The sequence below is a fragment of the Heteronotia binoei genome, chromosome 12 (genome assembly GCF_032191835.1).
Source record: "Heteronotia binoei isolate CCM8104 ecotype False Entrance Well chromosome 12, APGP_CSIRO_Hbin_v1, whole genome shotgun sequence".
Taxonomy (NCBI): domain Eukaryota; kingdom Metazoa; phylum Chordata; class Lepidosauria; order Squamata; family Gekkonidae; genus Heteronotia; species Heteronotia binoei.
Genome location: NC_083234.1, coordinates 41,947,587 through 41,965,174, shown reverse-complemented (window position 1 = coordinate 41,965,174; position 17,588 = coordinate 41,947,587). Strand labels below are relative to the sequence as shown.

The 17,588-nt window shown below is 43.3% G+C and overlaps 1 protein-coding gene across 2 annotated transcripts in view; it reads right to left on the bottom strand.

Moving 5' to 3' along the window:
- The window catches only part of BIN3 (bridging integrator 3), a 115,722-nt gene that overhangs the window by 39,584 nt on the left and 58,550 nt on the right, over positions 1-17,588 (bottom strand). For both annotated transcript variants that reach the window (XM_060251658.1, XM_060251659.1), the window contains 2 exons: positions 11,387-11,523; positions 10,193-10,233 (listed from right to left, as the gene is read on the bottom strand). In XM_060251658.1, coding sequence (XP_060107641.1) covers positions 10,193-10,233; positions 11,387-11,523 — 178 coding nt within the window. The remainder of the gene's footprint in view (positions 1-10,192; positions 10,234-11,386; positions 11,524-17,588) is intronic.

Below are 17,588 nucleotides of genomic sequence, written 5' to 3'. Positions count from 1 at the left end.
AATGTCAGATGTTTGAGAGCTACAAGATGTGAACAAAAACAACACACATGTTATTGTTTTTAAACTCTTAATATTGGACTAGGTGGTGCAGGTACCTTACATGCTCTCTTTTCTCCCTTGGCTTTTGCACTCTTTCCCCGGTCTATGTGTCTGGGTGACCTCTGTGGTGGTGGTGAAGAGCTTGCAAGCCTGCCTGCTTTCCCCTCTTTTCTTGCTTCACACGCGATGGAAATAGTTACTTACCTATGGGTCAGCACTCAGAGGCTGCCTGAGGTCCCAGCACTATGCACACTTACTCAAGAGTAAACCTCAACCTCTGGGAGCCACACAATATATGTGAAAGAACCACATATGGCTCTCGAGCCACAGTTTGGCCATCCCTGCTCTGACCCATGGAAGCTCATGCTAGTGGAAATGCTGTTAGTCTTTTAGCTGCCACCAGACTTCCAAAATAACCCCCTACTCATACCCTTTATTAATTTAGCAGAGACGACACAATAAGGTAGCAAGACCCAGTTCACTGTTACTTGATGGGGAGCTCTTTCACTGACCTATACATAAAGGTCTATACTACCAGCCCAGATAAGTCAACTTCTACTCTAGTTGTAGTATGGCAATGCTTTAAAAAGACAGAAATACACATCAAAAGTAAGAATGAGGCCAGGCTTGAGGATATAGGGAGGGATACTCAGTGCCCATGTCTTATTCAGCTTGCTTGGATGTCCCCAGGTTTGCCCTCCAAAGAAAGGTGAACTGAAATCTGCCCCACATGTCACTTGAGCCTAGAAAGCAAATAAAGGGTTTGGATCCATTGCTATGGTGGCTAGGGATGAGCAAAAACAGGAAAAATGCAGTTTGTGGCTGAACCACAAACCAAATCAAACCAGGAGGTTTGTTTGTGAACTGAACCAGTTTGTGGTTCATGGCTGCACAAATCCCGTTGAAAAGGATTGCATAAAGCCCGAAAAGCAGAACCCAGGCTGCTCCCTGCTGCACAGCTGTTTTTAGGGGTATTCTTGTACAGTTCCTTTAAGTTTAAACAAGAAAGTCCAGAACAGGGCAACATCCGTTATGAATTTTGCTTCGTGGTTCGGTTCATGCTCATCCTGAACAGTGGGGATGGCTGCTAGCCAGGCTTACTAAATGACATTTGCCAATACATTCCTCTTTTCGTTAAAATGAGGATGAGAACAGCATAGGCAGATGCATACAATCCAAACTGCTTAACCATTCCCTTGAAACTTTGAATGTGAGGAGCTGAGTAAATGTTATGTACTGTCATTGTCTTAGCATGCTCCAATCGACCTTCCCATTCTAATCAAAACCTTTCCTTGACAACACACTCCCCTCTTGAGAAACAGTTTGTCAATGATTCTTTGACACTCTCTTCAACAAGCCTGACATGGAAAGCTGTCAGACGATGCATCATGTATAGGAAACACGGCCTGTGCCTTCCTGCAGCTGTGAAAGGCTGGGGACAATGTGCCAGCTGCTGTTTTCCCATTATGATGGTGTACATCCAGAGTCACTACACAGAAGTTCTTAAGTCTTTCAAAGCAGTGACATCCATTTAAAAATGAAACAAAACACAACTCAGACAGGAATCTGGCTCAGCACACTTAAAAAAACCCCTGGTGGTTGGATAGCATTGGGTGTGCTGCAAATGTGTATAAAAGAGTGTGAGAAAAGTGTGCCAGGTGAATTAAAAAAAAAACAGGAAATGGGAAAAGGAGAAGAAAAACAGAATTTGGGAAAAGAGGTGGAAAGGAAGGATACTGAAAGAGGAGAAAATAGTAAATAAGCCTGAAAAGGCATCAGAGGAGTGGAGAGAAAAACTAAAGAGGAAGGGAAGGGTAAGAGAGAGACAGGCTGGTATAGCTAGACCAAAGCTCTTGGGTTCCGTTCAGGAATGCCTGCCATTCCACAATCTGTGCCCACACGTCCGTCGCAGGCCTGTCCACCCACCAGGAAGGGGAAATTAAAACCATTCTTTCTGACTACAGCAAAAAGCAACTGGCAAAAAAACCCCCAACCTAAAACGACAGTTCAGATCAACGGGAACCAGGGATTAAGATTAAGAACCCCCAGATCAGGGTGGGTACACGAACAGGGGGGAGGAGGAAGGTGCAGCCATATGGCTAGCTTTGTGTGTGAAATCCTCATTAGAGGCCTATAAGGACATGAAAGTGGCTTTTGCCGTTTCCGGTCCCTGAGGTCCCCCCACCAAGCCTTAAGGCTGGGTTATCTGCTTTCACTGGCAGGCCGGAGACCATGCGATTAACTGATGAGATTTATGGGGGTTACAGAGGAAAAAGGAGCTCATATAACACACTGGCTATGTGTATCCGCAAGCACAAGCAACAATCTTTAGTAAAGGCCAGGCAACACAATTAGTAATGTCAACTGTAGCAGCAAGTTGGCCTGAGAAAGCCAAAGTCTGACGCCGCTATTTGCACAAATAGTGAGCCTTCATATTGGGGATTAGTTACTTAGTTACTCCATGCTGTGGATTAGGATTCTAGTCTTTCTTTCAAGAACCATACATTGTTCTGTGCTCCTCTATTTTACCCAGACAACCACATTCCTGTAACGTAGGTTAAACTGAAATAAAGGCTGACCCAAGGTCCCCTAGACAAGCCTCATGATAGAGTAAGGATATGAAACTCAGTCTCCCAGATTCTAGTTGGATGCTAGCCACTGCACCATACCAGCTCTTTTGAATGCCCACTACTGTTTTTAAACAGCGGAAATTCTGACCACATTGAAAGCATACTCCAAGGATGCAAGCAGATAAGGTTATCTCACAATTCTGTGTGGTAAATTAGGCGGACAAAAGCCTGATTGGCTCAAGGTCACTGCAAGGCCCAAGAGAGGGATCCAAAGTACTGTCCAAATCCAACTCTTTAACCTTGACACCTCACCAGTTCCCAGAGCTACCTCAGATCAGGGACTGTCAATTCAGTCATGGGCCTAGAATAAAAATTCTGCTTAATGCAGCGCTGCACCTCTGAGAGGGAACTGCCAACTGTGTCAAGTGGTCAGCTATCTTGGCCCTTTCCCCTTTGTGTTGGTGCCAAAAGAGTCAATGTATTACAAGCCCTCGATGAGCCAAAGAGTTCTCTGTGATACGCTAATTTTATCCAGTGCCTCAGAGCCTCTGAAGAGGAGAAGCAGCTCCCTTCAGTGCACTTGGACACTGCACTTCCAACAGCTGGGGAAGCACAGTGGAGAGCCATGTAAGTTGCAATTAGCACCAGTTGGTTTGTGAGCTTAGGGCCAAGCCTTGATTTAGTTGGTTTTACACTGTTTTGTAACATTTGTTTTAGCCCTTTCTTGGGCACCAGGAGCTAGACTGTATAAAAAGTTGCTGCCATTCACTGCTGATGTCTCAGTGCCACAGTCTGGGGACAATCTGACCTGAATAATGAAAGGTGGAAGTATTTGTGTCTTGGGGAACTCACAAGACTCTTAGATCTTGGGGGCCTGATGCTATCTTATCAAGTCTAGGAAGCTTTTGCCAGAAACTTTTCTCTCTCTTTCCTATTGAGATTTAAAGTATGTGCAACTGGAAGGAATGCATATTCTCCTTCCCAGCGTCCATCTCCTCTTTGTCTCTTAGTGTCAAATTCTAGATTGCAAGTTCCTCATCAGGGATGGGACCTGATGTTTGATACTTCTGCAAAAGTGTCATGTGCACTGAGAATGCACAATATTACATTCTCAATGCAAAGAAATAACAGCTTCCAATAGGAAAGGTGGCAAATGGACTGCCAAGCACAAATGCCTTTTTTTAACTGCTTGCTCCATTGTAGACCTGAAGTGCTTTTACTCCCATCTAAAACAAACAAACACAGAGCATGTCACCCACAATGGGTGCAGTTAATGCAGGGTAAGCATCCCTGAGACAAACAAGAAGCAGCTTGTGTACAGCTGATCCCCCCCCCCCCCCGCAACAAATGGATCTGGGGTTAATTTTCCAACTGCACTCAGCTGTCCTCTGCCCAACCCTTCTACTGAAGAACGAAACATTCTCACTTAAAACTTAATGCACTGAAATTAACCCTGAGCAATGCCCCACTAGGGAACCGTTTCTATTGGAGAAAAGAAAGAAAAGAGAAGGGGGAAAAAACAACAACTACTGATTCTCGCTCAGGGAGACGTGGATGTTGGTGCCCACCCCCCTGAGTCAGCTGCTGCTTTTGAAGGGAAGTGATTACACTAAGTAGAGCGGCCAAAAACCTCCTGGAGCTTTGTACTGTTGCGCTAGAGAATAGGGATTTTTTTCCCATCCTGCATGTGATTCTGATTACAATATATTGCCACTAACGATAATTGCCTGGATTGAATTTATCTGTGTCTTTAGCTAATAAATTGTAAGGACCACCACTGAAGGAGTAATGAACTACAGCTGTTAGAATCAAAGCCCATTTCTAGGTCAAGGCGAGACTGGGAGAGGCAAGGGAGGATGATCTCCGATGGGAAAAGCAATACCTAACAGGAAACAAGCAAGGGAACCCCAAGGAAGTTTTGATTAATCTCCTAGGCACGTTACTGGAGTACTTCAAAATCTGGATGAGGGGAAGAGTGTTAAAGTCCATGTGTCTGTGGTTTACGCTTCTTCATTAATGCTCAGATGGAGTCCATAACTCTTTTAAGAAGATGTTCTGGAGTTACATGCACATAAACTCCCCCGCCCCCACTTGGGGACAAGCACACACTATCCCCTTTCATATACACAGATGCAGCAAGCAACAAAAAAATCACCCACATTCACCCTAAACTACAGCCAACTCAAGTGTGAAACAGGAGGAACATTTACCATAAATGTGGGTTGCAAGGGCATTCAAAGGTGTGCAAATGAAGAAATTATAAACTAGGGAAATCTGAGGGAGGGGATGGGGGGGAGAGGTGAAGATAGAGAAGGGGCACCCAGGCAGGAGGACACAGCCAAGAATCTGGCCTGACCTTCAGGGACAAAGCAATCAGGACCACTGTGGTCCACAATCTATAAAGCGTTGATTTTAGACCAACTTGTGTTTGTATTTAACTCATGGATCAGCCAAGAACTCATTGGGAAGTTTCTGGATTCTCATCTTCAATTATCTCTGGGAATAAGATAAAATGAGAACAGCAGTGCCCTACTTAAATATATAAAGGCAGGGCCAGTGCAACAGTCAAGCAACACTAGCTGCTGGTTTGGGTGTTGCAGCCCACCAGAGGTTGCTGGGGCTCATCTTGCTTCCAGCCAGCAGAAGCACTGGGGACATGAATTGTGTCCACTGCCAGGCACATGCTGTTGCCTGGAGCCAAGGAGCTTGAGGAGCTTGCAAGCCACTCTGGAGCTCATTTTTCACCCAGCCAGCAAGCACCATGGGAGAGATGATACATGTAGCCTGCACCCATTGTCCCTTCCTAGACTTCTGCCAGTGCTGCTTGGATGCAGGGCAAACTTCACAAAGCCAATGGCAGCATGGAAGGTGGGGCAAAATACCATGGGGTGGGTGTGTGGCGTTGAGTAACAATGGTGATATGTTAAGAGTAGAGCTATTCTCAGTATTCCCAAATGCAGTTTTTGTCAGGTTAATAGAAATGGTGGGCTAGGATGTGCAAGGGAGAATGTGTGTGAGCGCATGCATGTGAACGCATACTTAAGCCAGAATGAGAGCCAATGTGGTTTAGTGGTTACAAATGGTAGACTCTAATCTGGAGAACTGGGTTTGATTCCCCTCTTCTCCTCCATATGAAGCCTGCTGGGTGACCTTGGGCCACTCACAGTTCTTTCTGAACTCTCTCAGCCCCACCTACCTCACAAGGTGCCTGTTGTAGGGAGAGGAAGGGAAAGGCAATTGTAAGCCCCTTTGAGACTCCTTAAGGTACAAAAACCAACTCTTCTTAATCTCTGCTTATCTTTTTTTTCCCACAAGTCCTTTTAGTGTTGACCATGTTGGTCAGAAGCAACAGAACAAAGTTAAAGTTCAGCGGCACCTTTAAGACCAATAAAGATTTTTAGTGTTGTTAGGTTTACATCTCACTGGGGATGTGGTTACAGATTTTACTATATGTGCATGGAGAACATGCGAGGAAAACATCTGTTCAATGTATTAGTTTTAAAGAGAAGAAACTTTGTATGGTAAATGTGGTGGCCATTCTGTTTCTACAAATAATGCAATTTCCGTGTAGGGATTAGAGTGCCACAATGGGGAGACTCAGGTTCAAATCCCCACCCTGCCATGGAAGTTCATTAGGTGACCTTCAGCCAATCACATACAGCCCACCTAACCTAGCCTTCTACAGATTCTGTCTTACAGTTTTCTAAACATATTGGCATATCCATGAGAGTTAGAAACTTGAAAAAAAAAATTTTTTTTAAAGGATAGAGTGAGCAAGAAGATTTTAAAGCATTCAATTTCTGCACCATATCTAGGCTTCTATATAAGTGAAATTACATGAAAACCAACAGGCGTGATTGTGATATAATACAGGGCAACTATACTAACAGTGTCGCCTTTATTATTTTCCACTTGCACTGGAGATTAGACACAACAAGAATGTCAGATGTAAACTAAAGTTGTTAGAGCAATTTGCCTCACTCACTGTCTTATTAAAGTCATTTTATTCTCTCTTGAGCTATTTTCCCTGTAGTAAGAAAGCAAATCTAAAAATTTCCAAAGTCATTTGGCGGCAGTAACTGAATTTTTTTTCTTGAACATTTAAGGAATCTGATGCTCGTTTGTGGCTTCCACTAACAAGATTTAAGAAACAGAAAAGATGCTCACAGACTCACAAGGGTAAAAGTATGTCTACACGGTTGGGGACACTTTTAAAAACAAGATTTTTACATTTCTTCTCCTTGGAGGAAGGGAAGTGCTACGACTTGAAGAAATTTGTAATATCACAGAGTTATAATGGACTAATCAGGCTGAATCATAAGAACATAAGAGAATCCATGTTGGATCAGGCCAATGGCCCATCCAGTCCAACACTCTGTGTCACACAGTGGCCAAAAACCCAGGTGCCACCAGGACGTCCATAAGTGGGGCCAGGAAACTAGAAGCCCTCCCACTGTGCCCCCCCAAGCACCAAGAATACAGAGCATCACTGCCCCAGACAGAGGGTTTCATCAATACGCTGTGGCTAATAGCCACTGATGGACCCCTGCTCCATATGTTCAACCCTTGGCTTAAAAGGCAGCATCCCTCTACCAATGCAGTCCTGGATATAATGTATGGCACACAGCAGTAGATACTGCCCTAAGGAAAATCAAAATTTTTCAACTGGTAAATTATACATATTTGCACAGGTTTTGCACTGTCTATACTACTTCTACTTCCTATGTAGGGCACTGAAGCTTAGAAGAGTAGGGGGGAGCTTTCACTCAGCAGCTGTTAAGGCTTCAGAGATCCCCATGCTTGCACAGTTTCAAGCACACTTTATTCACAATCATAAGAACTAGAACCGTGTGATTCTCAGTGGCTCAAGAACCACCCTGTGGATCTTCTGAGCACTGTTTCCCAATATGGTTCCTGAAACACAGGGCAGGGTAAGTGGGCAAAACCCTTGTCTAGTGGAGCTTTTTATTGCCTGATAGGATCCAACCATAAAATAGCTGTCGCCAGGAGAACAGGAAAGCTGTGAGCATTGGAAACAACTGTAGCTCTTTTGGTTGATTGTAACTGTGAGTTCTCCGCAAGCTGCAGAGTACCAATGAAATAGAAAGTGGCTTTTTCAAAAAGATCAAATCAAAATTTATACTCTTAGGATGTTAAGTTTTATACTTATGCTTCCACAGTATACTATTTATCAATGATCTCTCCAACAGGGTCTTTAAACAACTGACACTGCTCTTTTCCCCTCCATTTTATCCTAGCAATAACCCTGTGAGACAGATTAAGCTGAGAATGTGTGACTGGCCCTAGGCCACCCAGTAAGCTTCCACGGCAGAGTGGGGATTCAAACCTGAGGCTCACAGGCTAAGCTATACAACACTGTGCACAGCAGAAGGCATTTGCAGAACAGTAAGTTCCAAAATTACTCAGGGCAACTAAGCCAAACCAGACACTATGGTGAAGGCGGAGGGATAAGAACCTTCCTAAGGCACCTAACCAATGTCACCGCAGAAAAAATTCACCAATTCCAAATATGGTGATCAGCTAGCCACTGGATTTCACTCATGCCTAGAGCTAAGACTGGGAATTTAGAAGCACACATGTACATCTTGTCTTGGTTTCAAATCTGCCCCAATTCAGGTTAACAGATATTAGTGGGAGAGAGAACAGTCAGTAGCTTTTTAAAGAGCTCATTTCTAGGGTCCAAGGATAAAAGGGATGTCATACCTTTTATTAGCACCAACCACAATATCACAGAGCTATGTGTAACACAAACAGCGTGCAAGCTTTTGAGTTCTATAGAACTCTTCATCCAGCTGGATATTCAGCAAAAAACCCAAAAAAGTTAAAGTGGGGGAGGAGAGGTGGCAAAATCTGCAGTTGCAGTCCTAAAACAGAAAACAGGATGTACTAAATGTTAAATTGGAATAGTTTAAATCAGGGGTGTCAAACTCAGGAGGATCAGATCTGACACAAATGGGACTTTGTGGGGCCGGGCCATGTGTGTCATAAAAAGCAATGTGAGGTTAGCAGAGATATAAACTTTAAAAAGAACACAGAAAAACAGTTAAAGATATTATGTTTTAACTTAATGTTTTAACAAACATGCTTAAAAATCTTTCAGTATTTTGTTTAAAATGGAAAGGTGGGGGAATAGCAAGGTTTGGCAATGCAATTTGAAGCACAAGGGTCATAGCAGAAATTAAAAATATAAAATGCTCTGAGCCTGGGAAAACGCGAAAGTTGGGAAAGACATGACAGTGGTTTGTGGCAACATCTGAATTTATAAACCACAGTTTCTTGAGTAACACTGCCTCCTAGTAACACTGACCAGAGACAGAAGCATAGGTAAAATTGCCTTCCCTGGTGAGAGGCAGAGAAGAGGCAAGCTGTGGAAAAATTGAAAATCAGGGCTTATGCCCAAAACCTGGATGGTATTTATATCTGGCAAATAAAGCAGAGTTTGCAGTGTAAACCACCATTTAAGCAAACTACAGTTCAGCATGATGTCTGAATGCAATTTCAGCCAATGCTTATTTGATTACATTTCTATTTTGAAGCTGTCAGACTTGTCTCTGTGTTTGTGTTTTTAAAGAATATACAAGTCATGGGTTATGACAAAATGATATGCTGAGAAAAATATATTGCTATTTTCTAGTGCAGGGGTTCCCGCCATGATATCCACTGATATCCATCCTTACCATTAAGTGTTTTTAAAAAGTGGGTAGGATTAAACTGGGCTTTTGCCCAACAAGGCCTCTGACTTACCATGGAAGATCTGATTGGCTGTGCAGATCTTTTAAAGCACTGCTTTGACAGCAGCTGCCACCACAGCATGATCATCACTGTATGATTGAAGGTAAGTTGCAGCTGCCATTTTGTGGCAGCCACTATACAGGTGTGCTCACCATGCTGTTAAGAGTTCCAAATGTACCTGCAGGCTCAAAACACTTGGGGATAATGTTCCCTCTAACCTGAGTTAGTGTGAGCTAGCTCAGTTTTTTAGCCTCTGGTTCACACATTTTTGTCTTTACTCAGGAAAAATGGCCCCAGAACAAAGTAATTTATGCAGTAGCTCGCAACTTTAATGCCAGTAGCTCACAAAGTAGAATTTTTGCTCACAAGACTCCACAGCCGAGAGGTAGTATTGTTGGGGGCCCTAGTTTTAGCAGGAGATTAAGATATTCCTCTTCCCCGCCCCGCCCCCCCCCCCAACAGTTTTAAAACTGATTTTGGAGCTCTTCATTTGTGTGCACGTTAGGGGCTTTTTTAAAAGTAGAAAAGCAATTTATAAATTCTACAAGAAAATGAATAATTTTATGGGGAAATTAATTACCCACATGGACTTTTCACTATTTGCTACTAGTGTTTTTGAAGTTTTTGCTTTTATATTCTCAAACCTCTATTTGTAGCAATAAAGGCTACAAATTTAGCCTAAACATAAGCTGGTTGCTGAAAACTGCACACACCTTTGTAGATATTACAGGAGTGCCTGGGGAGGGGGAATGTATTGTTCATCCCCTGTATTTTCCTCCATAAGAATGGCAAAAACACCTGCTGATGCATGTAAAAATGTTACTACTTACTTTTTCAAGGGCTCTATGACTGTCTTTTGGATCTGGTTCACCTGTTGTAAGAAGAAGAAAAAATAAAAGCTGTTGGAACAATTCAAGTAGTCTTATGCAACTTCACAATACAAATAGTAATTACAGCTAAGTGCTCAGAGGCAGAAGCTGAACTCCCAGGGCAGAACACTCGTCTCCACTCCATTACGGTTAGTAGGTTCTAACTTAGAGCAAGCATCAAATATCTCCCTTGAGTTTGGCCCACCAACTCCCAGAGGACAAGGACAGTGTGTGATGTGCAGGTCATGACACCAACCTTTATGGCAATGGCTCTGCACCACAAATGTTGAAGAACTGCCTGCCTAATTAACTCACAGGCAAGGCCCTATAGTCATCCAAAGCAGGAAGGTCCGGCACTCTGTATTGACAACTCTCACACTCTGTACATAGACATTCTCAGATTTATCATGGTACTGTATTATTCACATTTGTGTGAATTTACCTAAGTGCATGAATTTAAATGAAGCTGAACACAGATGGTCAATGAGAAGCTTTATACACCACATACCCTTATTATTATTTTTTTAGTGTGCCTCCTTCCCCCAGTCAGAGAGACTTTGCTTAGAGAATCAGCTTTAAATATGAGGGCATTCTATAAGTCTAGTCCTTTGGGGGCATTTTTCCTTAGGATGTCTTCTAGTTTGGGACCACCACTTCGAGTGCTGTTAAGTACTGCATGAGATACTGTTTCAGACACTGAAAACTCAATGTAAAAAGCCCAACAATCTGGGGCTTATCCCAGAAGTGGTGATTTCATGGTCCAGGACTGGCTGGCAGCTTTTCAGCAGCTTGGCAAGAGAGGAACTGCAACCTCTCAATGTAGAACCTCCAGAAAGATAAAAAAGGCCTCAGACAGAAAACCACAGGAACACTGTGGTTCAAAAAGAACAGTAAGATGCTTGCTAGAACAAGGCTCACTCAAAACTTGAATAGTCTTCAGAGTTTCTCTCTCCAAAAAAGTGAAGAGTATAAAAATCCTGAAGGATGCACCCATGCCCGAACATCAGAATTTGCAGTTTGCAGTACAATCAAAATCATTCAGACTTGTACATCCTTTGGTGTAAGGCAGTTAAGTTCTAGTAACAGGCCTCCCTCAGAAGACATAAGCAAAGTTTACAGCCAGGGTAGAGAAGACTGAAGGGGCACAAATCTTACCTTCTCTTGGTTGAAAGAATCCATTCTCTTCATTGCGGTATCTAAAGCCGTCACCATCTCCAGAAATTTAGGGTCTTGCTCACAGAGTGGGTTGGACAGTAAGTCACAAGAGATTTTCACAGCCGACTTCGACATTGCTGCCATTGGGACAAAGCCCAGAAAGAGAGGGATTCTATCAGGGACTGGAAGTTGTGCAATTTTTCCCAGGGCTCAAAAATGTACATCGAACAATTAATGCCACACTTACACTAGTGGTGAACCATCGCTGAAAAATTCATCTTTCTAGCGCATATGTAATTTCCCCTTTGATTAGTTCATGGTTTTGTCTGCACCCATACAAGTTTCTGGCCAGTTACTTAAGAACACAGCACTCCTGTGACAGCATATTGTGCCTAAAGCTTAGCAAGGCAACACAGTTTGGCAGAACTGGATAGACATTAAAAAACATTCTGCTAGCATGTCTGTAAAGCCAGGCTTCAGATACTTGCGGGTAACATTAATGACAATAATGATAATGTCTGGTACTTTAAGGTATTCAAAGTACTTCACAAACATTTCCTCATTCACAACTATGACAGGCAAAAATGTAACCCCTCTCTCTCTGTTGGGGGTTCCTAAGGCTGAGAGGGGGGGAAAAAGATATGCCTAAATTCATCTAGTGAATTCATGGCAGAGGCAAACTTTGAATCTGCTACAGTTAAGTTAATTCTCACATTTATCCTCACCATTACCTGGCAGGTAGGTTTTTAGGATGCTGCTTGAAAAACGGGGAATTAAAGCTTCCCCATAACTTGCCATGAACTACCATGGTGCGCCATGGGCTGCTGGAACCCAAACTGCACCATTCCAAGGCCTATCAAATACAATAAACTGACTTAGATGGTGAGTCAAGCGTGTCAGTTTAACTTTTCAGGAATACATTCATTCGGCTGTGCCTACAAAAATAAGCTAGGATGTAAAGAGCTGGCAGTACATTGTGCCTTCAAACTTAATGGAAAACCTTCCAAGAACATTAATGGATGGCTTAGAGGAAGAGCTATTAATGCATTTGTGTAAACACAGAGATAATAGTTCATATGTAACCAAGTCCATACTGTTTAAATGCACATTTCATAATGCTGAAAAAGTCAGACTTTCCTTAAAAACAGACGCAGCATGGCTAGACACTCAGAGCTTGCTTTTTTCCCAACAGGCTGTTAAACACTGCTGAGTCTTACCACACCTTCCTCACAGTGAAAATCAGAACTATTAAGGCTTTCCAGTAGCTTTACAAAAATTATCCTGTGGCAGCAGTGACAAGATAATGCAAGTAAAGCAAAGGTTTCTGCTTAAGCTGCAATCCTATGCATGTTCATCAGGAAAAAAGCCCCTATGACTGGCATCCAAAAAAAGATGCCCAGGGTATCATCTCACACAGATCTGCAAGGGCTACACCGCACCTTTGAAGTGCTGGTAGCTATGGGGAAAGTACCAGACTAAGACGTAAAATCTCAGAAAATTTTGAAGGTAGGGGGAGAGGGGGCAGAAACATTGGGGAAAATATATATCTATATCTATGCACTACTTGCTCTCCAATCAAACCTACACTTATTTGATTGATTTAACGAACATAGATATATCACTTATAATTTAGCATATAAAACTGCAGTATCTGGCATATTTATGGAATTAAAATACGTCTATGTCTTAGTTCTCTGTAAGAAAAATTGCAAGCATATAGAGAGTTGCAAATGGTTATACCCTATGCTACCTTAGCATATGTAAATTTATTGTACTGCCTAATACTGTAGAGGAATGAAAATTTCTGAGAGCTGAACTCAGAAACCATGATTTTTGCCATTCCAGAGGTAGGGGGAAAATGAAAATAGAAAAAAAATCTGTAGTAAACATTAAAGGTCTTACTTTGTTATAATATGGAGGATTATCAGCATATTAGGATTTCCAGATAAATTTTATATCATTTAAATACCTAACTATTTAATAATGCATTATCATTAAGCACATTATAGCATATTGTTACCTTGAAACAATAAGCATTTTTTTTAAAAAAATACAATGTATATGTCTGCGGTATACACAGGAATTATTATTATTTAATGTTGTAGATTATCTTAAATTAAAAGGTCCAACATTTGATTCAAATGTTGCTTTAAGGAGCTTTACACTCATCCCAAAAGAGAAAATAGTTCATAGAAGGTTCCCCCAACCATAATAACCAACACTTTCCATTGCTTCTACTGGAAAATTTGAAAAAAGTTCTTGGAAGTGGGGGGGGTGGGGCTGGCTTTTCTCTCTAGACAGGAAAAGGTCCACCTAAAGAACCAAAGCTGGGCAAATAAGTAATGAGCTGGTCTACCTGAACGTGGATTCAAATCCCAGTGGCTGCACTCTCCACTGATGTTGTCTTCAGCTAATTTTAGCCACTTCCACAAAAAATGCTTTGCCTCTCTTCATTAAAATCATATGGGTAAATATCATGCTTGTTAAATGGCTGGTTTTCACTAACCCCCCCTCCAACTAGTGTCTACTACCGACTTGTGTTAGACAGGCCCTATATCCCGATGGTCCAAAGAACCTTATCCCTAAGAGAGAAGCCATCAATTGCCACATTATCAAATTTTTACCAAATTCCCTTTGAGACAAAGATGTCAATTCATAACAGCACACACAAATTATCAAGCCCAGTCTGCACATGAGAAGAGAACAGTTTGTGCCCTTCATTCTAAATTTACCTACTACATTTCTAGGAAGTACCATCTAAATTTGTAATGGCTGTTTTCTGTGTCGCACGCTGCATCAACATCATCCCTAAGTGAAAACTTTTTGAAAAACCTTCGGAGTCTCTAAATATATCAATAAAAATACCAAAAAAGTATAATTTCCCTACTCTCTCGGCTTGGCTTCGCGAACGAAGATTTAAGAAGGGTGCAATAGTCCACGTCTGCTGCAGGCTCGCTGGTGGCTGACAAGACCAATGCGGGACAGGCAGGTCCGGCCACAGTGGCTGCAGGGAAAAGTCTGATTTAGGGTTGGTGCTGTAGCAGTGCGATTCTTCCTCAATCTCCTTTTGTCCTCAAGACCAGCTATGCGTGAGTTCTCAAAAGAAGAGACAGCCTGGTGGATGGTGTGCCTCCATGCTTTGCGATCTGAGGCTAGGTCAGACCACTGGTGATGGTTGATGCGACAGGTGCCAAGGGATTTCTTCAAGGAGTCCTTGTACCTCTTCTTTGGTGCCCCTCTATTTCGATGGCCGGTGGAGAGTTCGCCATACAAGGCAATCTTGGGAAGGCGGTGGTTTTCCATCCTAGAAATATGCCCTGCCCAGCGCAGCTGCGTCTTCAACAGTAGTGCCTCGATGCTGGTAACCTCCGCCCGCTTGAGAACTTCAGTGTTGGTCACAAAGTCACTCCAGTGGATGTTGAGGATGGTGCGAAGGCAGCGCTGATGAAAGCGCTCGAGGAGTCGCAGGTGATGACGGTATAAAACCCACGATTCGGAGCCATAGATGAGGGTTGTCATCACAACCGCTTTGTAAACATTGATCTTTGTGCCTTTTTTCAGATGCTTGTTGCTCCACACTCTTTTGTGCAGTCGGCCAAAGGCACGGTTTGCCTTTGCCAGCCTGTTGTCAATCTCCTTGTCGATCTTAGCATCTGAGGAGATGATGCACCCCAGGTAGCTGAACTGCTGGGCTGTCTTCAGAACTGATTCACCCACAGTGATGCAGGGAGGGTGATAATCTTCCTGGGGTGCAGGCTGGTGGAGAACTTCTGTCTTCTTCAGACTAACTTCTAGGCCGAATAGCTTGGCAGCCTCTGCAAAGCAGGACGTCATATGCTGCAGAGCTGCTACCGAGTGGGAGACGAGTGCAGCATCATCAGCAAACAGTAGCTCTCGGATGAGTTTTTCCATTGTCTTGGAGTGGGCTTTTAGTCGCCTCAGGTTGAACAGGCTGCCATCGGTGCGATAGCGGATGTAGACACCATCGTCATCATCTAGATCTACTGCGGCTCTTTGAAGCATCATGCTAAAGAAGATCGTAAAGAGAGTTGGCGCGAGAACGCAGCCTTGCTTTACACCTGTGCCTATTGGGAAGGTCTCCGAGAGGTCGTTGCAGTGTCTGACTTGGCCTCGCTGGTCTTCGTGTAGCTGGATGATCATGCTGAGGAACCTTGGGGGACATCCTAAACGTTCCAAGATTTGCCACAGGCCTTTCCTGCTAACGGTATCGAAAGCTTTGGTAAGGTCGACAAAAGTCACATACAGAGCCTTGTTCTGTTCCCTGCATTTCTCTTGGAGCTGCCTGAGAACAAATACCATGTCGGTGGTGCTCCTGTTAGCTCTGAAGCCGCACTGGCTCTCTGGGAGGAGTTCTTCTGCAATGGTGGGCACCAGTCTGTTCAGGAGTATTCTGGCAAGGATTTTGCCTGCGATGGAGAGCAGGGTTATCCCCCGGTAGTTGGAGCAGTCTGACTTTTCCCCTTTGTTCTTGTATAGGGTGATGATGATTGCATCGCGAAAGTCCCGTGGTAATTTGCCTTGTTCCCAGCAGGTGACAAGTACTTTGTGAAGTGAGCTATGTAGTACTGTGCCCCCATGCTTCCAGATCTCTGGTGGAATTCCATCAACTCCTGCTGCCTTGCCACTTTTCAGTTGCTTGATGGCTTTAACAGTCTCTTCTAAAGTGGGGATCTCATCCAACTCTGTTTTCACTGGTTGAAGTGGGGTGAGGTGAATTGCTGAATCTTGAACTACGCGGTTGGCACTGAAGAGAACCTGAAAATACTCCGACCACCGGTTCAATATGGATGCCTTGTCTGTGAGGAGCACTTGGCCGTCTGCACTACGCAAGGGACTCTGAGTCTGATATGATGGACCATATACTGTCTTCAGGGCTTCGTAGAACCCTCTTAAATCACCAGTGTCTGCACACAGCTGGGTTCTCTCAGCAAGCTTGGTCCACCACTCGTTCTGAATGTCTCGAAGCTTGCACTGGAGGTTGCTACATACAGCGCGAAAGGTTGCTTTTTTCCCAGGACAGGAGGGCTGAGCAAGATGTGCTTGGTAGGCAGATCTCTTTTTCGCCAGTAAATCTTGGATCTCTTGATTGTTCTCATCAAACCAGTCCTTGTTCTTCCTTGTGGAGAACCCGAGGACTTCTTCAGAGATCTGCAGGACGGTAGTTTTTAGGTGTTCCCAGAGTGCTTCTGGAGAAGGGTCTGTGGGGGAACTGGGGTCCTCAATTCTTGACTGGAGTTTTGCCTGGAAGGCAGCTTTAACTTCGGCTGACTGGAGACTGCCAAAAAAGTATAATTTCCCTACTACTGGATAAAGAATTAACATAACCTAAAAGCATTGAGAAACTAATTTTCAGCAAACCAAAATTATCTCATGCAATCCCTGTTTTTTAAGGGAAGATAAAACTGGCTTTGTGCCATAAGGAAAAGATCCACACATGCACAACTTGCATAAAGAACACTATTGGATCCCTTTTTCTTTACAGCAATGCCTAATACTGTAGAGGAATGAAAATTTCTGAGAACTGAACTCAGAAACCTTGAAACTATATATTGCAGATTCTTCTTTAAAAAATGAAGCCATCAGAAATGAAGAGCCACCAAACTAAACTCGAAAAAGGAGAACAGAGCACTGCAGTTCACATGTTCCATGGAACCACTGCTTGATTTCGTGAGATCAAGTGAAGTGGCCAGGTTTGCAAATGACACTAAATTGTTCAGGGTGTTGAGAACCAGAGAGGATTGTGAGGCACTCCAAAGGGATCTGTTGAGGCTGGGTGAGTGGGTGTCAACATGGTAGATGAGGTTCAATGAGGCCAAGTGCAAAGTAATGCACATTGGGGCCAAGAATCCCAGCTACAAATACAAGTTGATGGGGTGTGAACTGGCAGAGACTGACCAAGAGAGAGATCTTGGGGTCGTGGTAGATAACTCACTGAAAATGCTAAGACAGTGTGCGATTGCAATAAAAAAGGCCAACGCCATGCTGGGAATTATTAGGAAGGGAATTGAAAACAAATCAGCCAGTATCATAATGCCCCTGTATAAATCAATGGCGTGGCCTCATTTCGAATACTGTGTGCAATTCTGGTCACCGCACCTCAAAAAGGATATTATAGCATTGGAAAAAGTCCAGAAAAGGGCAACTAGAATGATTAAAGGGTTGGAACACTTTCCCTATGAAG